We start from the raw sequence: 23374 nt of genomic DNA on the forward strand, positions 1-23374 counted from the left end.
GTGATGCACATACAAACACGCTCACATTGAATGCTAATGGAGTTTCAACTATGGGTGGGACATCAAGTTGTAAACACCTACTCAAGTTGTAAAAATCGTACTTCTTATCAGAGCCAGACATGAATGAATTTTAGGAGACGCCGAAGCCATCAGCTCAAGTGACAACACTATGTAATGCTCCTCCGAGCATAACATAATGGAGTCGTCATTCAAGGGTTGTAGGACGAAGCTACAATAGTATGTAGACGGAGTGAGAGACCACTTCACACTTAAAGAATGCAGATGACTGCCATAGCGCCTGTCATGATTTGGTTCGGACAATGGGCTTTTGTGTTCATCAACATGGAAATCGCCTTAAATGTCAATCTGGTGGGATGTCAGCAGAAACCAGAGGAGCATGGAGAGTGATGTCACTTCTGACCAATAAGATAACAGGAGCACCACTCATCCGCAAGCACTCTCCCATTAGCGCGGGGCAAGCCGGCCCGCGCCCAATCATGCTCCAGAAAACATCTTGAAACACAAACAACCCATGGAAATGGTTTGATTAATAGTGTGTTATTCTGACACAACTCACTCATCCCAAAAACTAGTAGAACATATATAATATAATAATAATACATTTAGATTCTGTCCTGGCAGGTATAAACTTCTAGTTAGTTCAGGTTACTACAGAACAAATAGAAAGCCCATAATGAGTGCTACACACGCACGTACGCAGACACTATCATTGTGCACATGCTAATGAGCTTAGCGTTGTGTAACGGCATTAGGCTAGTAGGGGACTCCTCCAGTGTGCATTACAATAAAGAACAGCTTCAGGGAGACTCCCGTGGAGCGCTGCTTGCTGAAGCAGAAGAACACATACTGTGGGAGGACTGATTACAGGGGGAGAAAACAAAAGTGTCTAGCCAGGGAGGGACTCTCCACGGTACACTCCCCCCTCACGAGATGCTGGGGCAGCATGCGTGGCTTCATTACAGACAAGCATGCTGATACACACAAACACACTACCATGCTTCCTAGTATGCTGAACTGCTAAATATGCTAAAGTTGTGGGTTTCCCAAGAAGTTTGGGAGCTTCATTTAGGAAATAACATGAATGGCTCATTAGCTAGATCTCTGATGGGCAGCACGACGCATCAGGGAAGCTGGGACAATAATAACTAATTTGTAGGTCAAATTTCACTGAAAAACAGAAACCGAAGTAGAAGGATTTCAAAGCAGAATAGACCATGGATTTCCATTCATTCCAGGGAGTGATAATTTGCTTCCAGTAAACTATAAACAAGGGAGCTACCGCATGAATGAAGATTAGATGAATCATTTGAAGAAGGATACAGATGGCAGCGTTGTGGCCCTACACCTCACCATCACCATGCAGAGCAGTAACAATTGCCCTAACCCTGTTTTGCATTTGGAAGCAAAAGCGTTTAACATCAGTCCAAATCACCGGGCAGTTTAAAGGTTTAATGCAAATCCTAGCAGTCATTCGGTTACCTAGTTAATGGATATGCACTGATTCAGGGCTGATCAGGACATGCAGCGTTGTGGGCAACACGGGAACCACAGGTTACTGCAGTCCTGTGGTTCTCATCCCCAGAGTCCAAGCTCAAGATTCCTTGTCGCACCATTTCAATTCCCCAATCTGGCCAATCAGCAGCATGCATGTCAATGTAATGTCACATCACAATGTGAGTGGACGATAGGGACGTTGAAAGAGGGCATATGGGTTGAGGAGAGAAGTGGGGGGAGAGAAGGGCATATAGGTGGAAGATAGAGGTGGGGGAGGAGGAGGGCATAAGGGTGGAGGAGAGGGGTGTGGACGGAGGAGGAAGCACCTGGAATGCTTTTCCTTTTTCCCCTTTCAGACCGAACCAGTCCGAACATGACATCATACGCCCTGCTCTACGTTGGTTAAGACCATTCAACAGGCATGCATGGACCTGAAGAGTCAGCAGGAAAGACTCCTGCTGCCAAGACCGTCCTGGCTCTGACTCAAGACCCAAATATACAACCGGGGAAGGATGTTCTACCGACTCCCTTACTGTTAGCGCTTCCACTCGTCACAAGAGTCATTGGGTGAAGGTGAAAGGATGTTCTGTAGGGTTACATTATAACCAAGCACTTATAGAGCGAGTCAACCTCATGCCTGAACCACCTTGTGTGTCCGCGCGTCAAGTGTACAGTATTTGTAGGAAATAACTCACCAATGCCGTAGGCTTTCGCAAACAGCCAGCGTAGATTGGCATCTATCTTTGCCCTGGCAGAATCGTACATCTCCAACGGTACCACCTCGATGCTGCCCTCTGCGACCGCAGACAAATCCATTTTTCGACGGGTGCTGTCCCCTCCGGCACATAATTCAAGGTCCATCCTGCAATAAGGAAGGAAACGCTCACATTTTAGAAACCATACAGTACGACAGTGAAACGATATGTCAACACACTGCCGCTGTCAAACCTGCGGCCTTCAGAACTCAAGCTTTGGGTTATGCAACAGGCACGACGATGACCAAGTTTTTGTCTAACTTTCATGTTTACATACTGCTTCTGTCTGTGGGTAAGTAGAAAAGGTGTGAACTCCAAAAGCAGTTAAGATTGCGCCTGTTGCATCTGTCCGGGTCTGCTCCTCCAAGTGGAGATCAGCCTTAGCAACCACTAAACTGTCTGGATTCAAAGCAAAGCAATCAGGGTTCCTTCTTTCTGAAATAATCCATATGTATACAGTGGTTCAAAATACTTGTCTGCCAGCAGCAAGATTGTTGATTTAACTACCAATACTGAAGTGTTTCATTTATTGAAACAATGAAAATATGCCCTTGTATCGTGACGATGTTGGGTTTACTGTTTTTTTTGCGTGTAATTACTGTAAATTAGTTCAGTATTTTATATAAATGGTACCCAAATCGATATCAATACTGTGAACAATTTACATAGTTATTAGGATAACATTTACCTGCATTACTAAACGCTACATGGCAGGCACTGTATGCAAACATCTTGACTGATTTGAATAACAAAACATTAAGCTTTAGCCTGATGCCTTCAATTGTCTAGAATCATAGCCATAATCTTAGCCTGAAGAAAAAACAGTCTAGAAAACAGGTGTTTTTGCTTCAACTAGTGGTTATCCCAGTTAATTAGCCTGCTTGGTTTCCACTGGCACACCAACACAACCTCCATGCAAGCTTTTAGTAAGTACCTTAAATACCAGAGCTTTAGTCCTGAATTAAGATGACCATTAAGATGCATGACCTGAGAACCGCAGGAGAGATAAACCTGGTATTCAATCACCTAGTTTGATGCAGGTTAACATTGGGTTACTGGTATGCCCGTGTACACCAGCATAACCCTCCCAGTGTTAAAGAGAGGGTTAGGCTCCGTCACCTCCATAACGGCTGTACCTAACCATCAGCTAGTCAACAGCATGTTGTTTACCTGCTAGACAGTACATAACCATCAGCTAGTTAACAGCATGTTGTCAACCTGGCAACAATACAGCACATAACCATCAGCTAGTCAACAGCTACCTGGCTACAGTACATAACCATCAGCTAGTCAACAGCATGTTGTCTACCAGACTAGACAGTTCATAACCATCAGCTAGTTAACAGCATGTTGTTTACCTGGCTACGGTACAGTACATAACCATCAGCTAGTTAACAGCTACCTGGCTACAGTACAGTACATAACCAAGTGAACAGCTAACTGGCTTCACAGATCATCGACATCAGCTAGTTAACAGCACAACTAACCTATCCACTCAGCGGCTGAGACTTTGAAAGTGAAAGAATTTCATAAACGTGATGCTGCAGGACGAGCTTGCAGAGGGAAACGTGTGTGCTAACGTGCTACCAGCTAGCGCGCAGGACCAGATCCAGGCGGGCCGCCACACGTCTGACGGGAACGTCCACATTTACCTGTCCGAGTGGCGGGACGGGTCTCCTCTTCTCCCCTCACACAGCGGGGGGTCGGCGACTAGCTCAGGGCCGGCCCTGCTACCCGCAGCGGCTCGCTGTGCACAAGAGCAGACGGGCAGAGGCGGCAGCGCATCGTAGCAGCTAGGCTAGCGGCTAGGCTAGCAGCTAGGCGGGGATGCGGAGCGTCTCCTCCCAACAACACGACGCCCTCCGAGGCCTGCAAGACGGGAGACCCACAGCGGCCTCCTTCCGTCGCTGTTCCAATAACCGCAGCGTCTTCAGAGGTTTATGTCAAATAAAACCGGCGTCTTCAAAGGTTTATATTCATATTTTAAGGTATTTAGTCACCGGTTACCGCCAGCATCACACATACACACACACACACAGTACGCGCTGCCCATAGAAACCTAATTACCCCCTCCAGTAGCCTAGACGTGCGGGCTACGAATGCGCATGCGCGATTACCTCTTCAGCCACACAGCTGTCAGTTCAATGACCACCGAGTGTTATTATTATGAGTTGACCGATATGACGAGGATGTATTTATTAATAAATATATTTAGATCATCTTATGTCGAACTTCTGGACTCGGATTGAATAAAACAAAACTATATACTGTTTAAATAATAACTACTGTTTATATACCACCATCCATAGGCCTATGTACATATTTAGCTGATGCTTTTATAAAAAGCAACCTACAGTTAATTCCAATACATGCCGCCTATATATTATTAGTTGACATTGGGGAAAGAACCCAGTATCTTGATTGAGAGTCAATGCCCCCAAACGACTTGACATCCCTGCACTCTCATATGGTGCATTACTTGAATTAAATTTGAATAAAAATATAGACTATATGACATATGGATGGATATACATATATGCCTTTAATGTGAGGCCTACTGATCAACCCTGTGACGTCCGTCTTTCTGCTTTTGAGCAATCCTGACCTCTAGTGGTTTAACAGGACTTTCGTCAAGTAGCCAACTTTACAATCGCCTCCTTAATCGACACAATCATTATAACCCACTTGGTAAAAGATAAAAACCATAACATATTGATATCAAAAGCAAAATGTTTCTATTTTTACTCGTATGGTATACAGTCGGGTAGGTAGGAGGGTATATAGGTGTGCAATTACATTTTGATTGACAGTTAAAAACCTCTCAGCCATAGACAGACGCACGCAATATAAGGAGAATAAAGGGCATTTTTCCAAAATAACATTTTGTCCCTCATTACCTACCACATACATGGATATGTAGGGTTGGAAAGTCTCAGTATTTTGCTCTAAGAGCTAGAAAATAGACATGTCATCAGTTACAACTCTTGCAGGAGGGCCCGTTAATTAGCTGTCTATACACACGGCCTTTGCGACACTTCTGCAGCAGCAGGGATCTGCATCTGTTCGGAGACTTGTGTGTACCTTAGTAGCTATACAGCCCACACACCACCAGGATGCGCTAGCACCCGATAGGGCGTGACATGACTGGGCTTTACTGTACTGGGGCTGCAGTTGAACACCCTATATTCTCCTGCTTCCTCATATAGTGCATTACCTGAATAAAATTTGAATAGAAAGAAAGACTTGCATGGATATTGATAAATGTATATGCCTATACAGAGACAGAAGGCATATCAGTAACTGATTGTGGTAAATTAATAATACCTGTACAGATAAACATGAAAAGGTGGATAAAGTAGCATGTAAATGTCCATTTATTTGTTTGGGGTTGTGAGAAAGAGTTTCCTTGACGCACAATGTTGTTGGTAAAAAGCACATTTTTTACTTACAAACAATAGCACAACAGTCAATTCACTTGCACAAGTCGAGCCTCCCCCAATCTAGAACTCTGGCCCTCTTAAGGAGCACCAGAATGGGTGTGGCTCAATTAACCTATGAGCCACAGCTGCAGACTATTACAGCTAACAGCCAGACAGGAACATGTGCATCTTTTAAAACATGGTTTAACACAGTGAAGATGCCATTCACATCTTCACATTACCTTCCCCCTCTTTTAAGCTTGCAAACAGTTTCAAGCGCAGTAGATAAAAAAGGTAAAATATTGTGTGGTAAGTCATTTGTGCTAAATAAACAGTTCAAAAAGACTCAGGTGACCTCCAATCTTCATTCCAAGATCACTCCTTCTTGGCCAAACACTGCACTCTTCACAGTAAACAGCCCAGCTCTGAGACTTCCTCCATCCAGACCTCCAGACCACCTGCAAAATCCGCTCAGGCCTCTGCAGTACCAGCAGATAACTTGGCCTCCGAGCACTGGCCCTTTCCCTGGGCCGCAGACTGGTCCACCACTGGATCTCATCAGGAAGTCCTCAGCCATTGCTGTCCTCCGCCACTACTGTTCTGTCAAGGCTTGGCGATAGCTCCCCACAAGGCTCACGTCAGCAACAAGGGGTTCCCAAGCTATTCCTCCTTCAGGCTCTGGCCAACCCCACAGGACAGCAGTTCAACTCCACCAGTTATCTCTTCTCCCAGCAGGTCTCTTTGTCTACCTGCTCACCTTTCACTGCTGTCCACCTTGAAGCTCCTTGAACAATGTTTATCGAAATGTGGGTCCCCTCCACTCGGCTAGAGGACTCATCCCACCACTGCCACCAAATGTGAGAAAGAGTTTCCTTGACTCACAACGTTGTTGGTAAAAAGCACATTTTTTAGTTACAACAAACAACAGTCAATTCACTTGCACAACTCGAGCCTCCCCCAATCTAGAACTCTGGCCCTCTTAAGGAGCACCAGAATGGGTGTGGCTCAATTAACCTATGAGCCACAGCTGCAGACTATTACGGCTAACAGCCGGACAGGAACATGTGCATCTTTTAAAACATGGTTTAACAGTGAAGATGCCATTCACATATTCACAGGGGTTATGACGAAAACTGTAAATACCGTATTTTCCGCACTATAAGGCGCACTTAAAAGCCGGTAATTTTCTCAAAAAACGACAGTGCGCTTTATAATCCGGAGCGCCTTATATATGGATCAATTGGTTTATTGGTTGATCCATACTGGTTGTAAACGGCGCTCTGTCAAAATGTTTCAGTATGAAAAACCAATAAAAACAATTTAATAATAATAATAAAATGTTTCACTACGACTACGATAAAGCCACGCCGCTTGCAGCATTACGGCTATCGTAGTCAGTGCACACAGCATTTTACTGCGCTTACTCACAGTCCCAGTATCTCACAGTATCACACTCACAGTATCTTCTATGCTATGCGCCTTATAATCCGGTGCGCCCTATTTATGAAAAAAGTTCTAAAATAGGTCATTCATTGAAGGTGCGCCTTATAATCCGGTGCGCGTTATAGTGCGGGAAATACGGTATGCGTTTGCATTTTATTTTGTTGCATTTTTTATATATTATTGCATAACCTATTAAGTCAAGATTAATTTTAAAGACAATTTTGAATGGAATTGTTCATTTCTCATCCCCTTCCATACAAAGTAGGCCGCTGTCTTGTTTTTCTGACAATGTGCAATCATGACCTCTAGTGGTTGAAGTCGAGCTTCGTCAAGTAACAGTATTTACAGTTGTCCTTTTCTTGTCTTTAGAAGACTGATTGTGAGAATATGATTTGGATAACTTGTGTTGACTGATTAAATTAGCATTAAAGTGGTAAAAATAAATATTCAATGCATATGAAGGTATACAATGTACTTAAAAGCATTAACGAGTCGTTACCATTTTTACCAAGAGCTCTTTATTTATACAGAATTTTTTATACATAAATTCAAAAATCATTAGAAATACCGTAGTATTTATTTATTAACGCAATCTATACGCAATCTGAGCAATTATAATTTAATCAGCAAGTAACATTTGAGTAAAGGCCATATATTTGGGACGAAAGCCTTAAAGTGAGACCGTTTGTTTCAAGCGCTTTCCTCGTGGAGAACAGGCGAAGTATGCACCCAAGTTGATACTTCTACAAATAAAGTCCAATAAAACGAGGCTCATCGCATTTTCTCCCATCAGAAGCTATCCCAACTCGGCTAGTGGCCTCGCAATTCACAAACTCCCTCATAAAACCGACAGGAGACGATAGTATTTCCAGGCGTATAAAAATAAACTATGTGTCAACATTTGACCCCTAATACCATCCGTCCCCCCCATTCCCAACCCCCCTAGCCCAGGTCAAGGAATCTACAGTTTACAATAAACCTCTTGTGATATAACATCTGTAGCCCCTTTGAAGATGTGTGTGAGAGAATATTCTGGCATGGACAACAGAGCAAGGAAGCAAGTCCTACCCTTGTTGCCCCAAAGCGACCTAGCATCCTAAAACAAACAAAGGACAGCAACACATGTGCATGTACACCCTCATATTAAAAAGGGCAGAACACAAAAGCATACGCACTTCGATTTTCTTTGCAGTAAAAAGATTGTGCGACACGTCAGGGGAGAGACACCCAGTAATAGCGCTTTGAGAAAGGTTTGGCTTGGGATATGAAGGCGCTGGGTGTCTCTTACACACACACACGCACGCACGCACGCACACGCACACACACTAAACCCCCTCCACAAAGCAGCACTGCAAAACAATTAATGTGCAAATCTAGTAATGCTGGTCACATGGGGACCCCCCCCCCCTCAGAAGGTCTGGTCGTCGTTGCAGGAGTCGGTGGGGTGGCCGAAGGCCTCGCAGATGTCGCAGTAGGGCCGCTCGTCGCCCTTGCTGCCGTGGTAGGTGCTGTGCGGGGGGGAGTCGGGCATTTGCTCCTGGGTGGGGCAGTCCTCGGTGTCGTGCAGGTCGAAGCAGTCGCAGATGTCACAGAACAACCGCGGTGGAACCTTCTTCTTCACCGGCTCCTGGTTGGAGCTGTGGGTGGAGGAGACACGTTAACGCCACAACGTTCAGCGTGGAACACACGGCTGTTGTTTATTCCTGGGTGGGAGAAAACGAACGCCGGATTTGGTGGGAATGAGACGTAACCCAGAACGAGAGTTCAATAAACCTGCCTTAGGTGAGGCTGCTTTAACAAGCCATCAGACACCCTGCTAAATCAGGAAGGATGTTATCAGTCTGCCACGGAAATAAATGAACGTTAAAGATTTGTACCAAGGCTTGACACTCGACATTGTGTTTCTAACTCTCGATTCATTCTAGCTCCAGCATTTGTCTTACCACATGTTGATTCTAGTTAAAGAGTTTTTGCTCTGTGCGCGTGCACGGTGGATTAAAAGAACACTAGTCCTGCTTTCAATTCAAAGTTTAAAACCTATATATTTTAAATTGGATGCTACAGACCCTCCCTCATCCCCACATGAGGGACCAGGGAGGCCGCCGTGGCCCTTTGAGGTGAGGACTCACCCGTTGTAGTTATCCAGCTCGCTGGGGTTGTTCCCGTTGAGGGCGGCGGTGGCCAGGGTCTCCAGCTTCTCCTTCTGCTCCTTGTTTCTCTGCTGCAGGTCCACGATGACCGAGTTCAGGAACTGGATCTGTAGACGAGAACCAGCGCCGTCAACAAACAACGAAACATTCCCAAAAACCACAAATACTAAACCAATACAGTATATCCCCAGCAGGTGAGAGAGCATGATAACATCCAACATGTTGAACGACTAACCCCGTTGACCAACCCCAAGACATCAAACCCCGTGCCTGAGCTAAACACCATCGTGCCTGGCATCCAACCCCGATGCCAAGATACAGATAGAGACGTCAACCCCTTTAAACGTTCCTAAAAGCACAATATGACCGACAAACGGCTGAAAATGGTCCCTACATAACATATATGTCTAAGAAGAGAAACACATAACACTAAAGAGCATGGTGAGACATGGTGGGATGGATCCAGGACAAACGCAACACGAGACAGGTGGGGACATTTGTATTTGTGAAGCGGAGGAGTAAAACGTCACAAACCGCAGCCTGTTGTCAGAGTAGTGACGGGCAGTAGGGACGAGAGAGGAGAGGGGAGAGAAGACAAAAAGGTCCAGATATCAACATAAGAAGAAGGCGACGGCTCCGACGCTAGACGGTAACGCTCGAGCCATCGCTCACATGATCCGACACTCTGGAAAACGTTCGGGAACAAACCGTAGACATGCTCCTGTTTAAAGATGCAGCTGAAGACACTTTATAAAATATGCCAGCATTTCCTTTTTACCCTGATTGGGATCATGACTGTTAAACAACGTTAATAGATTTAGATCCACCAATATTTAAAGAATGGTCCCCATTTTACAAAAAGTGGGGAAAATTACTAAGATATACCTGGCTCTCCGCCATGTCCATGTCCTCCCTCAGCTTGTCCACCACGGCATCCCCTGGAAGGTTAACATACGTTAAGAAGGGTAGCATAAACACTTCAAACACACATTCACTTTTGCATGTTGTAATTGTGAAATCCGGCTGCGATGATTCATACTACCACCCAAAGATGGTACGCTGTTGGGTGGAATTCAACCCAAATGATTGAGTTTGTTACCTGGGGTTTGATTGGCAGGTGTTAGGTCCAATAGGGGAGGAGGTGGGGCGTTACCTGGGGTTTGATGGCAGGTGTTAGGGTCAAAAGGGGAGGAGGTGGGGATGTTACCTGTGGGTTGAGGGACGCGTGCTGCTGCTACATCCTTCTCCAGGTTCTGGATCTGTCCCTGGAGGCCGGTCTTCTCCTTCTCCAGGGCCTTCACGGTGTCCTGCAGACCCTTCATCTTGGAGCTCTCCCCACGCAGCACCGCGAGCTGCACAGAGAACCAACAGGATGGAGCGGTGCAGCTTTTCTTCCACAGATGGACCTTTTGTCCATTAACTTCTCTAAAAAAGGTAGCAACTATATGAAAACACACTGGCGGTCTTGTTGGAGCTATGCAAAACGTACAATGAAACAGTGAGCTGCCCGCTGTTCAACTTGGATATGTTGCTACCATATCCTTCACGAGCCCAACCCATATGTAAAAGAAATGCAAATGGGTGAAGGATCTGACGGTCACCTCTTTCCTCAGGGCCTCCAGCTCCTTCTCCGAGTTTAAGGCACTCTTTGAGGTGGAATGCTTGCCGGTCCCCACAGAAGACCGCTTCTCCTTCTCCAGCTGCTTCTTTAAGGTGCTCTCACTGTGGCAACACATCGGGGAGTGTTAGGACAGGCTACAGGACAGGACACTGGCCAGTGTGGTAACACACAGATGACTGCTGGGGGACGACTACAGACGATGACTGGGGGACAAGGGCCACACAGCATTCACTAGGGGGACAGGGGCCACACAGACGATCACTTGGGGGACAAAGGCCCCACATACGATCATTAGGGGGACAGGGGCCCCACAGACGATCACTAGGGGGACAGGGGCCCCACAGACGATCACTAGGGGACAGGGGCCCCACAGACGATCACTAGGGGACAGGGGCCCCACAGACGATCACTAGGGGGACAGGGGCCCCACAGACGATCACTAGGGGGACAGGGGCCCCACAGACGATCACTAGGGGACAGGGGCCCCACAGACGATCACTAGGGGGACAGGGGCCCCACAGACGATCACTAGGGGGACAGGGGCCACACAGACGATCACTTGGGGGACAAAGGCCCCACAGACGATCACTAGGGGGACAGGGGCCCCACAGACGATCACTAGGGGGACAGGGGCCACACAGACGATCACTAGGGGGACAGGGGCCACACAGACGATCACTTGGGGGACAAAGGCCCCACATACGATCATTAGGGGGACAGGGGCCACACAGACGATCACTAGGGGGACAGGGGCCCCACATACGATCATTAAGGGGACAGGGGCCACACAGACGATCACTAGGGGGACAGGGGCCCCACAGACGATCACTAGGGGGACAGGGGCCCCACAGTCGACCACTAGGGGGACAGGGGCCACACAGACGATCACTAGGGGGACAGGGGCCCCACAGATGATCACTTGGGGGACAGAGGCCCCACAGACGATCACTACGGGGACAGGGGCCCCACAGACGATCACTAGGGGGACAGGGGCCACACAGACGATCACTACGGGGACAGGGGCCACACAGACGATCACTAGGGGGACAGGGGCCCCACAGACGATCACTAGGGGGACAGGGGCCCCACAGACGATCACTAGGGGGACAGGGGCCACACAGAGTGCCAACATGTAGAACAAAGAATACCTTATAACATTGTTTGGCAAGCTTTAAAGGCAGGAGACAAAAATAAGATCAGGCAATGCAGGCATTGTTAAAGAACGTTTAAAGTAATCCGTGACCACAACCTCCCTTAATCTTCAAATTACGCCCTCACCTTTGCTTTAGCTCCTCAAACTTCTTTTTGAGCAGAGAGTGATCTCCCTCCAGCTAGAAAGAAAGAGAAAATACAAAAACCATGTTATCTTTAAAATGTGGAGGTAAAACCATGTTATGTCGTCTGATTCCGTGATTTAAAATGTAGAAGCACAAGCATGTTACGTTGTCTGAATCTATGATTTAAAATGTGGACGCACAAACATGTGATTGTGTAATTCTAGGATTTAAAATGTGGAGGTACAACCATGTGATTTCGTGTGATTCTGTGATTTTAAATGTAAAAGTACAAGCACATGTGTCACGTGTCAGGGTTCACAGGGGAGTGATTGTTGTTGTCCTCACCTTGTCATTGAGGTGCTGCACCTGCACAAGGTCACTGTTCTTCTGCTGGTCGCTCTCCAGCTGCTGGCTCAGCCTGTGGTTCTCCTCTTGCAAGTCTTCCAGTGAGGTAGACTTGTCTTTAAGGTCCTCACTAGACACCGACACATAGCCATGTCACACAAGGAAACATTGTTATATGTTCATAACTTATGTGTGATGAGAAAAACGTTTAATAAACACTGTTATCATTCTATCTACGATGAATCTACGCATTGTCGAGACTAGTTGAACGAGTCACTTAGGGTTGGCTGGATCAAAACAAATAAAGTGGCCAAGTGAATCCTGTTGCATGGCTTGGACTAACGATTATGGTTCGGTTACAAGGCAACTAACGATTAGTTGCCTTGTAACCGAAAGGTTGCTAATTCGATCCCCAGCTCCTCCTATTTGAGTGTTGATGTGTCCCTGAGCAAGACACTTAACCCTAAGTGCTTCTGATGAGCTGGCTGTCGCCTTGCATGGTTGACTCTGCCATCGGTGTCAATGTGTGTATTAACCGATGTAAGTCGCTTTGGATAAAAGCGTCTGCTAAATGCCTTAATTGTAATAGAACAATTCTCATAATCAGAATTATATTTCTAAGAATTAGAAATTGCGCATTAGTGCCATCTTAAACGTGCCTGTTGGGAACAGGCCGATAGCTTGGCCGCTGGTATGCTTGGAATTGGTTTGGAGAACCACTCATCCAAACTATTTCACACTCTACCCTGCACCCCACAGGGTCCTCAGAAACACACCAGCCGAATGTGAGGTCAAGCTTACACACAGAGTCTTGACATTTCAGTTAGGTATCCTCGTGACGTTATTTTACAAGCAGACACACAAAGAGGGTCGCCTCTTTGTGTGACCCTCGATAAACAAAGCGGTTCTGAATGCGTCTGAACAACCAAAAAAGATCAAGTTAAGAGAAAAATAAGCCAAACGACTTACATCTCCTGGGAGAGAGTCTTGATTTGCTGAGCATCGGATTCCAGCTTCTCTTTCGATACGTTCAGATCTTCTTGATACTTGGTATTTTGCTGCTTCAAAACACCCAGCTAAACAAATCAAAGCATAAACGCATTTAAAATGAAGACACAACAAACACCAGCAAAAGTTGAAAGAAGCCAAAGATGGTTTTAGATCTTAGACAAACTGAATAACACCAGAAGATCAAACGTGGTCAACACGGCATACAATGATATCAGATCAATCCAATTGATGTCTCAAATTAGGTTTAGAAACGAGTGTGAAAACGCAAGATCTGAATTAACGGGCTCCACAACTACCTGTGACTCCATCTCCTTCTTGGAGACTGTGAGCTGTTCGAGCGACGCCTTGGCCTTGCTCATCTCCTGCTGCAGAGTGCTCTTCTCCTGGGCCAGTCGCTCCAGGGACTCCACAGAATTATTAGAGGCATCTGCAGCCTAGAGCATGTCCAGGGAGGGGGGATAGAAACACTGACTCAAAACCTCACCACAAACTTCACAGGAAAAGTGTTTGATCCTTGGAGGGCAAATATGAAAAGATTTGGTGCCCATTTTGTGAATAACCCATCTACTGACCGTAACCACTAAATCGGATTGTGAATTAAATGGCGTGCATTGGGCTGTTGCTAGGCTACTTTTTTGTGTGTGTGACATAATAAGTTAACATTTTCATCACAATTGAAGGAACTAGAACTATAAAGACTACAGACAGTAAAATATATAGAAAGATTGAAAAAGACTGCAGTCACCTTTGGTCTCATAACCGATATACAGTAAGAATATTACTTTCTGTCATTCCCATGTACCTCTGGTCCAAATGATTTACGTTTGACCAGGTATACAACGTTTTTTATGTTTGTTACTTTCAGATTGAGTCAACCGAGGCAGATATCGGCGAGCAATTGCCGCTTTTCAAAACACCCCTTAGCGATAGACACCGATTTTAGATCCGGTTATGAGCCAACAGGTGTAGGCATGTTTCGGAAATAAGGGTTACCCAGAGCTGGTTAGCACAAGGATGAGAAAATGGTAGTGGGAAAGGAAAGTGGAAGGAGAAAGAACTGGCAGGCATGCAGTTAAAGAGTGGGGGTCTAAGGCTATGTTAGTGACTTTGTACTTTGCAGTAGGGGGGAGAGGAATACCTCAAGCTGCTTAGATAGAGCAAGTTTGAGCTGGGCGTCAAGCAGGGCCACTTGCTTGGTGGCTTCGTCCCTCTGTGTTTGCAGGGCGTCCCTCTGAGCTCTCAGGTCAGCCATATCGGTGGTTATTCCCTCCCTCGCCCGGTCGGACGCTGACGCCTCCTCAGTGACACTCTTGCACTGTTTCTCTAAGAGCTCCTTCTCGTTTTGTAGGACCTTGGTACTGGCCTCTAGACTTTCCCTGGCTGTTTTGAGCTGCCCTACCTGCTCCAGGATTCTGGAGTGTTCTGCATCGCTACTCTCCTGGCTAAGGCGGAGCGAAGATAGGTCCTGCTGAAGCGTACATTGTGCGGCTAAAAGAGTTTCCTTCTCTGAAGACAGGGAGCTGGTCTGTTTTTGGAGTTCCTCAAGTTTAGATGATAAGTCTTCTTTGTCTTTTGCTAAACTACCCTTCTCTTGTTCAACCAGCTTCAGCTTAGAGCTCAAGTCCTCTGCTTGCAGGGTTAAGGTTTTCTTTTCCTTGACCTCGCTTTCAAGACTGGTAGACATCTTAGCGTTTTCCTGTGTCAGTGAGGAGACCTTCGTCTGAAGATCCACAATCTGTCTAGAGATGCCATCCTGGCTGGAAGTGGCTTTATTCCGCTCTTCCGTCGCAGCCTCAACTTGAGTCTCCAGAAGACTCTTTGCCTCTGACACTGATTGTACTTTTCCCTTCAGCTCTTGGATTTCCTGGAGCAAACCCTCTTTCTCCTTCTGCAACAACTGTGTGTTCTTCTCATTGTCCGCCTGCTTTGAGTTGAACAGAGTGCAATCTTTGGTAAGGTTCTCCACCTGTTGCACCAGTTCCAAACGAACTTGTTCGGTGTCTGCTTTCAGTTTGTCATGCTCTTGGATAAGTTCATTTTTTCCCGTCTGTAGAACTTCCATGTCAGCCTGATGTTTTTGCAATTGTTTCTCTAGATCTGTTTTTTCTTGTTTCAAAGAATTGTTCTTGGCTTCAACCTGAGCTTTTTTCTTCGTCAATTTCTCCAAATTCGCTGTTAAACTGGACTTCTCTTCTGTAAGGTCGGTGTTTGTTTTGGAGGAGCTGTCCAACTGATCCTTGAAGGTCCGCAGTTCACTCGCTAGCTTATCTCGTTCCATCAGAATAACCGTTTTGTCAGAGGTGGCTTTCAAGTTCTTCTCTTCAAGTTCTTTCACCTCAATAACCAATTTCTCTTTCTCCATTTTTTCATTTTCCAGAGAAGACTCCAGGGTCACTTTATCCTTCTTCGTGGCACACAGTCCCTTCTCATGTTCTGTAATCTGAAGTTTAAGCGCTTGGTTCTGCTGTTCAAAAGTAGCAGACAGTTCCTTCACCTTTTCGTTGGACTCGACCAATTGTTCCGACGAGACCCGAAGCTTTTCCGTTAGCTCCTCCTTCTCCTTAAGCAGTGCCTCCTTCTCAGAGATCACCTTTCTTTGGGCGGCTAGCATGTCCTCCTTCTCCTGCAGGAGCTGGAGCCTCTCGGAGTCAGTCACCTGACTGCTCATCTTGAACTCTTCGAGCATCTTGGCCATGCTCTGTTTGGAGGCCTCGACCTCGTCCTTTTCCCTCGTCGACTTCTCTAGATCCTTCTTGGTGGCGCTAAGACTGTTCTGAAGATCCACATTCACTGCCTCCAGGCGATCCTTATCAGAAGTGACCGCACTGATTTGAGCAGACATCTCATCCTTCTCCTTCGTCAGCGTTTCAGTCGCGGCTTGCAGCTGGCTGTTCTTCATGGTGAGATCTTCCTTCTCCAAGCTCAAGGACTGAAGCTTCGCCTGCAACTCTGAGTTTTTAAGATCAAGAGATTTTTTGGAATTTCGGGCCGAGTCTCTCTCCGAAACAAGGGTTTCCCTCTCCAGGGTCGACTTTGACACGGTCTCCTGGAGCTCCTCCTGAAGTCGGCTCCTCTCTTTGCAGACGCCTTCATAGTCCTCTAGAAGCTGCTTCTTCTTCGACTCCAACTGCTGCAGGTCCTGCTGATGCTTCTGCAGTGTCTCCTGTTGGTCTGAGCTCTCTCTACGAAGGTCTTCAAGCTGGGCCTCTTGTTCACGATTCGCTTGCTTCAGGGTTTGATTTTCCGCCTGCCTCTCCTGGAGAAGGTTTTTAACCTTTTCCAACTCCTTAGCCAGAGAGCCCTTCTCCCCGTCCGACTGCTTGTTGTCATTAAGGAGCTTATCCGTCGTGGTTTGCAACGACTCGTTCTTGAGGGAAACCTCCTTGTGGCTGACCTCCAGTGCAGCCAGCTTGGCCTGTACCTCAGCAAGCTGCTTTTCTAGAGCCTCTTTCTGGACCTTACTCTGCTCACTCTCCTTACACGCCTGCTCTAGAGCTACACTCTGTGCCTCCGCTTTCTGGGACAACTGCTCAACGTCCTGGCGGGAGGAATGAACGTCAGCTGATAGACGCTGGGGAAAACAGAGGGAGGGATGTGTATACATACAGGAAAAGATGAATCCCAACATAAACCGAGCAGGTACAAGCCACAAAACAACAACATTACAATATTATGAATAATAATAATAAATGGTATGCAAATGAAAGGTGAAGCTGCCGAAGCATAAAACCAGAGGAAGAGCCCAGCCACACCTCCCACCAGCAACAACCGCCTTGCAACATAATACATTGTTTCACTTTGGATTAACATTTTCACTGAGGAGAATAAGGCAGATAAATATGTAAACGTGAAAATAAGACTCACTAATTTTTTACACATTGCAGCTGAGGGACACGTCTTAACGAGTTGTAATTATTGTTTTACATTTAAACACGAGGGTTATAATACAAATGACACAGATACCATTAACTACATTGGAGATGGATTGCCTCAGATTTACCGGAGCGGAAGTGAAAATGTTATTCCAAAAATGACTGAATGCACTTGAACACCGAAATGCCTATTTTGTTTAAATAAGATGATGCACACTCTAGTCAGTGGGTTTGTTGTTAGTGAACCTGATTCAGGTCAAATCCTGTGCATCAACTATATTTATGTTAAGCAGCGAAGAAAGCAACCTGTAGACGTCATCTAATGAAAGAAACCCTCTGGTGCGTTGATGCACATAAGACTGATGATGTCGAACGACGCTTTTGCTTAACCGAACGGGACAATTCGGAAGTTGAGCCTTGATATTTTGAAAGAGTTCAAAAGCAGAAAATGATTACACATTAATTATAAAATGTATTTCCTTTTTTCATGTTGGTTTCATTTTACTTGGAAACTCTGGGGAAAAAAAATGGACCAGCAAAAATATTCTCTCATCAAAGCATCGACGTCTAGCTGGAAGTAGAAGAAAAGGGCTCACCTCAGACTGCTCCTTATATGGCCGCAGCTCAGAGACCTCCTTCTCCAGCTCCTGGGCTGTGCTCCTGGAGGAGCTGAGCTCCCCCCGCAGGGCCTCCAACTCCTTGGCGTGGAGCTCAGAGGCCTGCTCGGAGGCCTTCTTCTGGGCCTCCTTCAGCTCCTCGACCAGAGCTTCGCCTTGTTGGACGGTCTTTTCCTACATGGGAGCAGCAGGAAAGAACACGACTGAAAAACAGTCCGAATTTGAAACACGATCCGGCAAGTATCTGTTTGGAGCATGAATGTGATTGGAGGACGTTTAATGGGGGCGGCATGTGGCTCAGGAGGTAGAGGTTGCTAGTTTGATCCCTGGCTCCTCTAGCTGATTGTCAAAGTGTCCCTGAGCGAGACACTTAACCCTAACTGCTCCGGTTGCGTGGTTGACTCCGCTGTCGGTGTGTGAATGTGTGCACGAATGGGTGAACACGAGGCAATATTGTAAAGCGTTTTTAGTGGCCACTGGTAAGAAAGGCGCTATATGAATTAGAGCCCGACCGATATATCGGCGGGCCGATATTATTGGCCGATATTAGGCATTTCCCAAACTATCGTATCGGCCGATTAATTAATATTTAAAAAAATATTATTTTTATTTATTTTTTTGGTTATTGTGTTTTTGTTCAAAGGACTTTGAGTTTCATATCTTAAGCTTGTATTTATACATTTTATTTATCAGAATTTTAATATATTTTGATTTTGACTTTTCTGTTGTGACAATAAAACAATAAAATAAAGTTTATTTATAAACTGCATTACCTTATTATTTAGTGAGGGCTCATAAATAACTACAAATAATGTTAGGGAAATCTGTTCATGTTTTGTTACGCGTTTCCGGAATTTCTTTTTTAAATATATATATCGGCCGATATATCGGATTTTTAAATCACCAAATATTTGTATCGTATCAGCCTTAAAAATCCTTTATCGGTCGGGCTCTGATATGAATGCAGTCCATTTACCATTAGCTGAGCATCTGAGAAGCTTCACAAAAATAGGTTATCCCGCCGTTCCTCGAAACGGACGCATCCCTTCATTTCTGAAGTCACTGCACACCATCCCCGGAGCTCCAACGCTCCCTGCCGTCAGGAACGTGCACGGCAGGGAGCGCTGCGACAGACGGGCGCGGGCTGGGACCTCACCAGGTGGACGATCTCCTCCTGGAGGGAGGAGGCCTGGGACGAGAAGGTGTCCTTGGTCTCAGTCAGCTGCTGCTCTCTTCTGGAGAGCTCCTGCTCCTGCTGCTCCGTCAGGTGTGCTGCCCGCTCCTTCTCCTCGGCCAGCTGGCTCTGCAGCTCCTCCACCCTCCTGGATACGTGGGGGAGGTAAGAGATAGAAGTCAGTTCAGTCTTTCCACACATCGTTAGGTTCTGTTTGTGGTGGTAGCCAGCTGACGGGGCGGGGAGGATATTGGATATTCAACGGATATTCACTCAATTGTAATATGTTTATAGCCATTCCCATATACAACAGGCATGGATTTAAACAATAAATCAGCCTAATTTCGGATGCTTTGATCCCTCAACAAGCCCTTCCATGTCATAGTAGTGATGCCCTAACCTTTGCTTCTGTGTATCTATCCATGTTATGGCGGTGACGCCCTAACCTTTGCTTCTGTGTATCTATCCATGTTATGGCAGTGACGCCCTAACCGTTGCTTCTGTGTATCTATCCATGTTATGGCGGTGACACCCTAACCGTTGCTTCTGTGTATCTATCCATGTTATGGTAGTGATGCCCTAACCTTTGCTTCTGTGTATCTATCCATGTTATGGTAGTGATGCCCTAACCTTTGCTTCTGTGTATCTATCCATGTTATGGCGGTGACGCCCTAACCGTTGCTTCTGTGTATCTATCCATGTTATGGCGGTGACGCCCTAACCGTTGCTTCTGTGTATCTATCCATGTTATGGCGGTGACGCCCTAACCGTTGCTTCTGTGTATCTATCCATGTTATGGCGGTGACGCCCTAACCGTTGCTTCTGTGTATCTATCCATGTTATGGCGGTGACGCCCTAACCGTTGCTTCTGTGTATCTATCCATGTTATGGCGGTGACGCCCTAACCTTTGCTTCTGCGTGACGTCTTGGTTCATCTTGGTGAGCTGCTCAGAGCTGTCTCCAGAGGACTTCATCATGTTTGAGATGTCCCCTTCCAGCTGGGCCTTGTCCTTTGCCAGCTGCTCCACCTTCTCCTCCCCGCTCTTGAGCTTCCTCTCCAGGCCTGCGGACGGATAGGGACGGGCCGAGTCAGATACAAAGGGAATTGGCGGAAAGGTGCATTGGTTTCAGCCCATTGGGTTGTTTAGCATTAACCATCACTTCACCTTTCCGCCATCCAACCAACATCAGATTTATGAAGCCTTTTTGGCAACGTCACAATATTATGACAACCATCATCCCAAACCATGCGTAGACTACCTTAGTCACATTGGGCCCAGATTAAGCGGTGAGAACATGGGTGTGCCCATGTGGTTTGAGCGAAGGCTTAGAGCCAATGTACTGCAACACTGTTGTATTTGATAGGATACCATGACAAAAAAGAACAACAGAAAAAGATCTCACCTGTAAGTTGACTTCTAAGGGTCTCGGATTCAGCGGTCAGTGATGTGTACTGCTCCTCCTTCTTGCTGAGTTTATCATGCATTTCTGAAAAGAATGAAAATCAATTCAGCCACAACTTTACTATGAAACTAGTCGCCGGATAAGGAAGTAATTATCTAAGATGTAATCAGGCGACGGTGGAGAAAGAATATGGCTAATACGTTACCTTGCGCATTTTTGGCAGATATCGTCTGTTCCTCTGCACTTGCTGCCAACTTGTGTTTCTAAAGAAAAAAAAAAATCATATATAATGCATGTCAGTGTTTTTCAACCTGTGTACTAACTGCAGGGCCCTCAGGCCCCACTGGTTCATTGGATATAGTCTTGGAAAAGACTAATTGAATTATACATATGTATATATTTATTAAATATAAATAATGTTTAGAAGATATTGTAATATTGCTTGTTATTCTTAAAAATATATGTTGCTTTGTGCATTCCATCACGTTTTCCTATTGTAATATTTTTCATTGACGTCTTGTTTTAATTTGTGCTAAATATTCAGACGTAAGCAGTGTTTCGGACTTTTTTTCCGATGTACCCAACTGGCCCCAGCCGTCTTGTAGTAATAATTGTGTTTAAAGAGGGTGCGGGCACTGTATGCTCAGCCACTGCATGTGTATTTATTGGGAACCATTGATGTACACAACACCATTTAGGTATTTTACCCCATTACTACTATCTCGGGCTGGGTATTGCCAGGTACCTCACAATTCAATTACATTAGATTCTTTAGGTCTTGATTCAATATCGATTAGATATTGATCCAATTGCTTCGATATCGATTCAATAATACGTGCAGATGACAAAAATACCTATATATTATTTAGAATTAACCATTTCAAAATGAATTAACCATTTCATTCTGCTTTAACTAGCAAAAAAGGGAATACGCCATTGTATAGTATTGTTCCTGAGCTAAACTTGCAGCATAGAAGTAATAATCATAACATGGACAAATGTAAAAGGGCATGTACATTTAGGCATACTCGCTTCTAGATTACAATGACTGAGTATGCTTCTTCTTTTTTAATGGAAATAATCTACTTCAAAAAAAATTCTGAATCAAACTTGAATCGAGAACAAATAAATGGCAGTGCATTGATGAATCGATATTTTTACCCAACTCTACTACTATTGTATAAATCAAGCAGGTGACTGTTAATATGTTGGTAAATAATATCAAAAATGGTTCTTCAAATATGGCGACATTTATGCTGAATTTTAACATCTTCCCTTACAAATGGTAGCCATTCAAATTGATAGCAGTGCATTTTGGGGACACTAGACATCACACCTTAAGGGGGGGGTTAGGGTTAGGGGGGGATTATCTAGAGAGGGGCTGTTTTCTAAACAACAGATGATTAGTTGAAACCATCGGTGTGTCCATGAAGCTCCAAACAGCACCGTGCTACCGGACCGACTGACCAGGCTCCTCAGCTCCTCCTCCTGGGTCTCCTTGTCCTTGTCCGCCTCCTTCAGCGCCTGCTCGGCGGCGTGCAGCTTCCCCAGGACGTCCTCCATCTCCACCAGGTGCTGCTCCTCCGCCCTCTCCACCTTGGAGTGCAGCGCCTCCTCCAGCCTCTCCTTCTCCTCCGTCTGCCCCAGCAGCTGGGCCTTCAGCGCCTCCCTCTCCCCGAACCAGTCCGTGCTGCTGGCCTCGTGCCGGGCGGCCGCCTCCTCCAGGGCCGTCTTGTGCTCCACCTTCAGCCGCTCCAGGGTGGTCCTGGTGGCCACCAGCTCCTCCGTCTGGGCCCCGGAGCCCTTGCTGAGGGACGCCTTCAGCTCCTCCATGGCCTGCTGGTGGGAGGCCAGGGCCGACTCCAGCTTGGAGCGCCACAGCTCCGCCACGTCGGCGCCGGCCTTCTCCGCCTGGCTCAGGCGGTCCTGCAGCTGCTGCTTGTCCCCCGTGAGCCGGACCGAGGCCACCTGGACCTGGGCCAGGGCCTCGGCGTGGGCCCTCTCCTGGCCCTCCAGCTTCTCGCTGAGCTTCTGCGTCTCCTCCAGCCGCTGGGCTTCCAGGGAGCTGAGCCGCGTCCGCAGGGAGCTGATCTCCTCCAGCAGAGGGGAGGGCGCCGGGTCGCCGGGACCCTGCTGGCTCTCCAGACGCAGCCGGAGGTCGGCCACCTCCCCCCCCTTGAGGGACAGGTCTCGCTCCAGCTCCATGATGCGAGACTTCTCGGACACGGTAACGACCTACATGAGGACAAATCTAACTGTCAAGGTGGTGGAGCGGAGGCAGAGACGTGCGTGTTCTGTTCGACGGGTTCAAACAGTGTTTAAGTGCATCAATGTAAAGAGCTGTCATTATTATCATTATTGTGAACACAATAATGATCACTCTAGGAACTGTGAGGACGTAAAGTATATACAAATAATAATGATTTAATATAGAACAAAGCACTAGCTTACAGCAGTATTTACGCAGCATGGTCAATTAAAGAATATACTGGCCTCTTGTGGCCACAGAAAGTATGGCCTTAATGACTGAAATGATGATTGAAATGCAACGAAAGTATTTTGGCCGTATCTGATCAACTCATTTCTAATGTGTATTTCTGTATGATTCACGTAGAGGGGGCACTTCAAATGTTCCTGTTATTAAGGAGGCAGCTGCACCTTTTCAATATGTATGCCCCCAGAGAAGACCATTTTATATAGAAATCTTCTACGTGTCCCTACTTGTCCCTATTCTTAAAAGCCCACTTCAGCACTTTTACACAAAATCTATA

At 46.2% G+C, this 23374-nt stretch overlaps 2 protein-coding genes across 5 annotated transcripts in view; both read right to left on the bottom strand.

Annotated features, from left to right (window-relative positions):
* The window catches only part of camsap1b (calmodulin regulated spectrin-associated protein 1b), a 34349-nt gene extending 30014 nt beyond the window's left edge, over nt 1-4335 (bottom strand). For both annotated transcript variants that reach the window (XM_079751753.1, XM_079751752.1), the window contains exons 1-2: nt 3923-4335; nt 2211-2377 (exon numbers count right to left, since the gene is read on the bottom strand). In XM_079751753.1, the coding sequence (XP_079607879.1) occupies nt 2211-2376 (166 nt within the window). In that variant the 5' untranslated portion in view covers nt 2377; nt 3923-4335. The remainder of the gene's footprint in view (nt 1-2210; nt 2378-3922) is intronic.
* A 3311-nt stretch (nt 4336-7646) lies between these two features.
* clip1a (CAP-GLY domain containing linker protein 1a) overlaps nt 7647-23374 on the bottom strand; it is a 29299-nt gene continuing 13571 nt past the window's right edge. For 2 of the 3 annotated variants that reach the window (XM_079748547.1, XM_079748546.1), the window contains 16 exons: nt 22071-22838; nt 20809-20866; nt 20604-20687; nt 20106-20262; nt 19182-19347; nt 18005-18199; nt 14675-17107; nt 13833-13970; nt 13495-13601; nt 12526-12655; nt 12182-12234; nt 10884-11004; nt 10490-10634; nt 10168-10220; nt 9262-9389; nt 7647-8769 (listed from right to left, as the gene is read on the bottom strand). In XM_079748547.1, the coding sequence (XP_079604673.1) occupies nt 8541-8769; nt 9262-9389; nt 10168-10220; nt 10490-10634; nt 10884-11004; nt 12182-12234; nt 12526-12655; nt 13495-13601; nt 13833-13970; nt 14675-17107; nt 18005-18199; nt 19182-19347; nt 20106-20262; nt 20604-20687; nt 20809-20866; nt 22071-22838 (4965 nt within the window). In that variant the 3' untranslated portion in view covers nt 7647-8540. The remainder of the gene's footprint in view (nt 8770-9261; nt 9390-10167; nt 10221-10489; nt 10635-10883; nt 11005-12181; nt 12235-12525; nt 12656-13494; nt 13602-13832; nt 13971-14674; nt 17108-18004; nt 18200-19181; nt 19348-20105; nt 20263-20603; nt 20688-20808; nt 20867-22070; nt 22839-23374) is intronic. The other variant, XM_079748548.1, reaches the window with a different exon arrangement.

Source organism: Pollachius pollachius (genome assembly GCF_949987615.1).
Source record: "Pollachius pollachius genome assembly, chromosome: 1".
Lineage (NCBI taxonomy): Eukaryota > Metazoa > Chordata > Actinopteri > Gadiformes > Gadidae > Pollachius > Pollachius pollachius.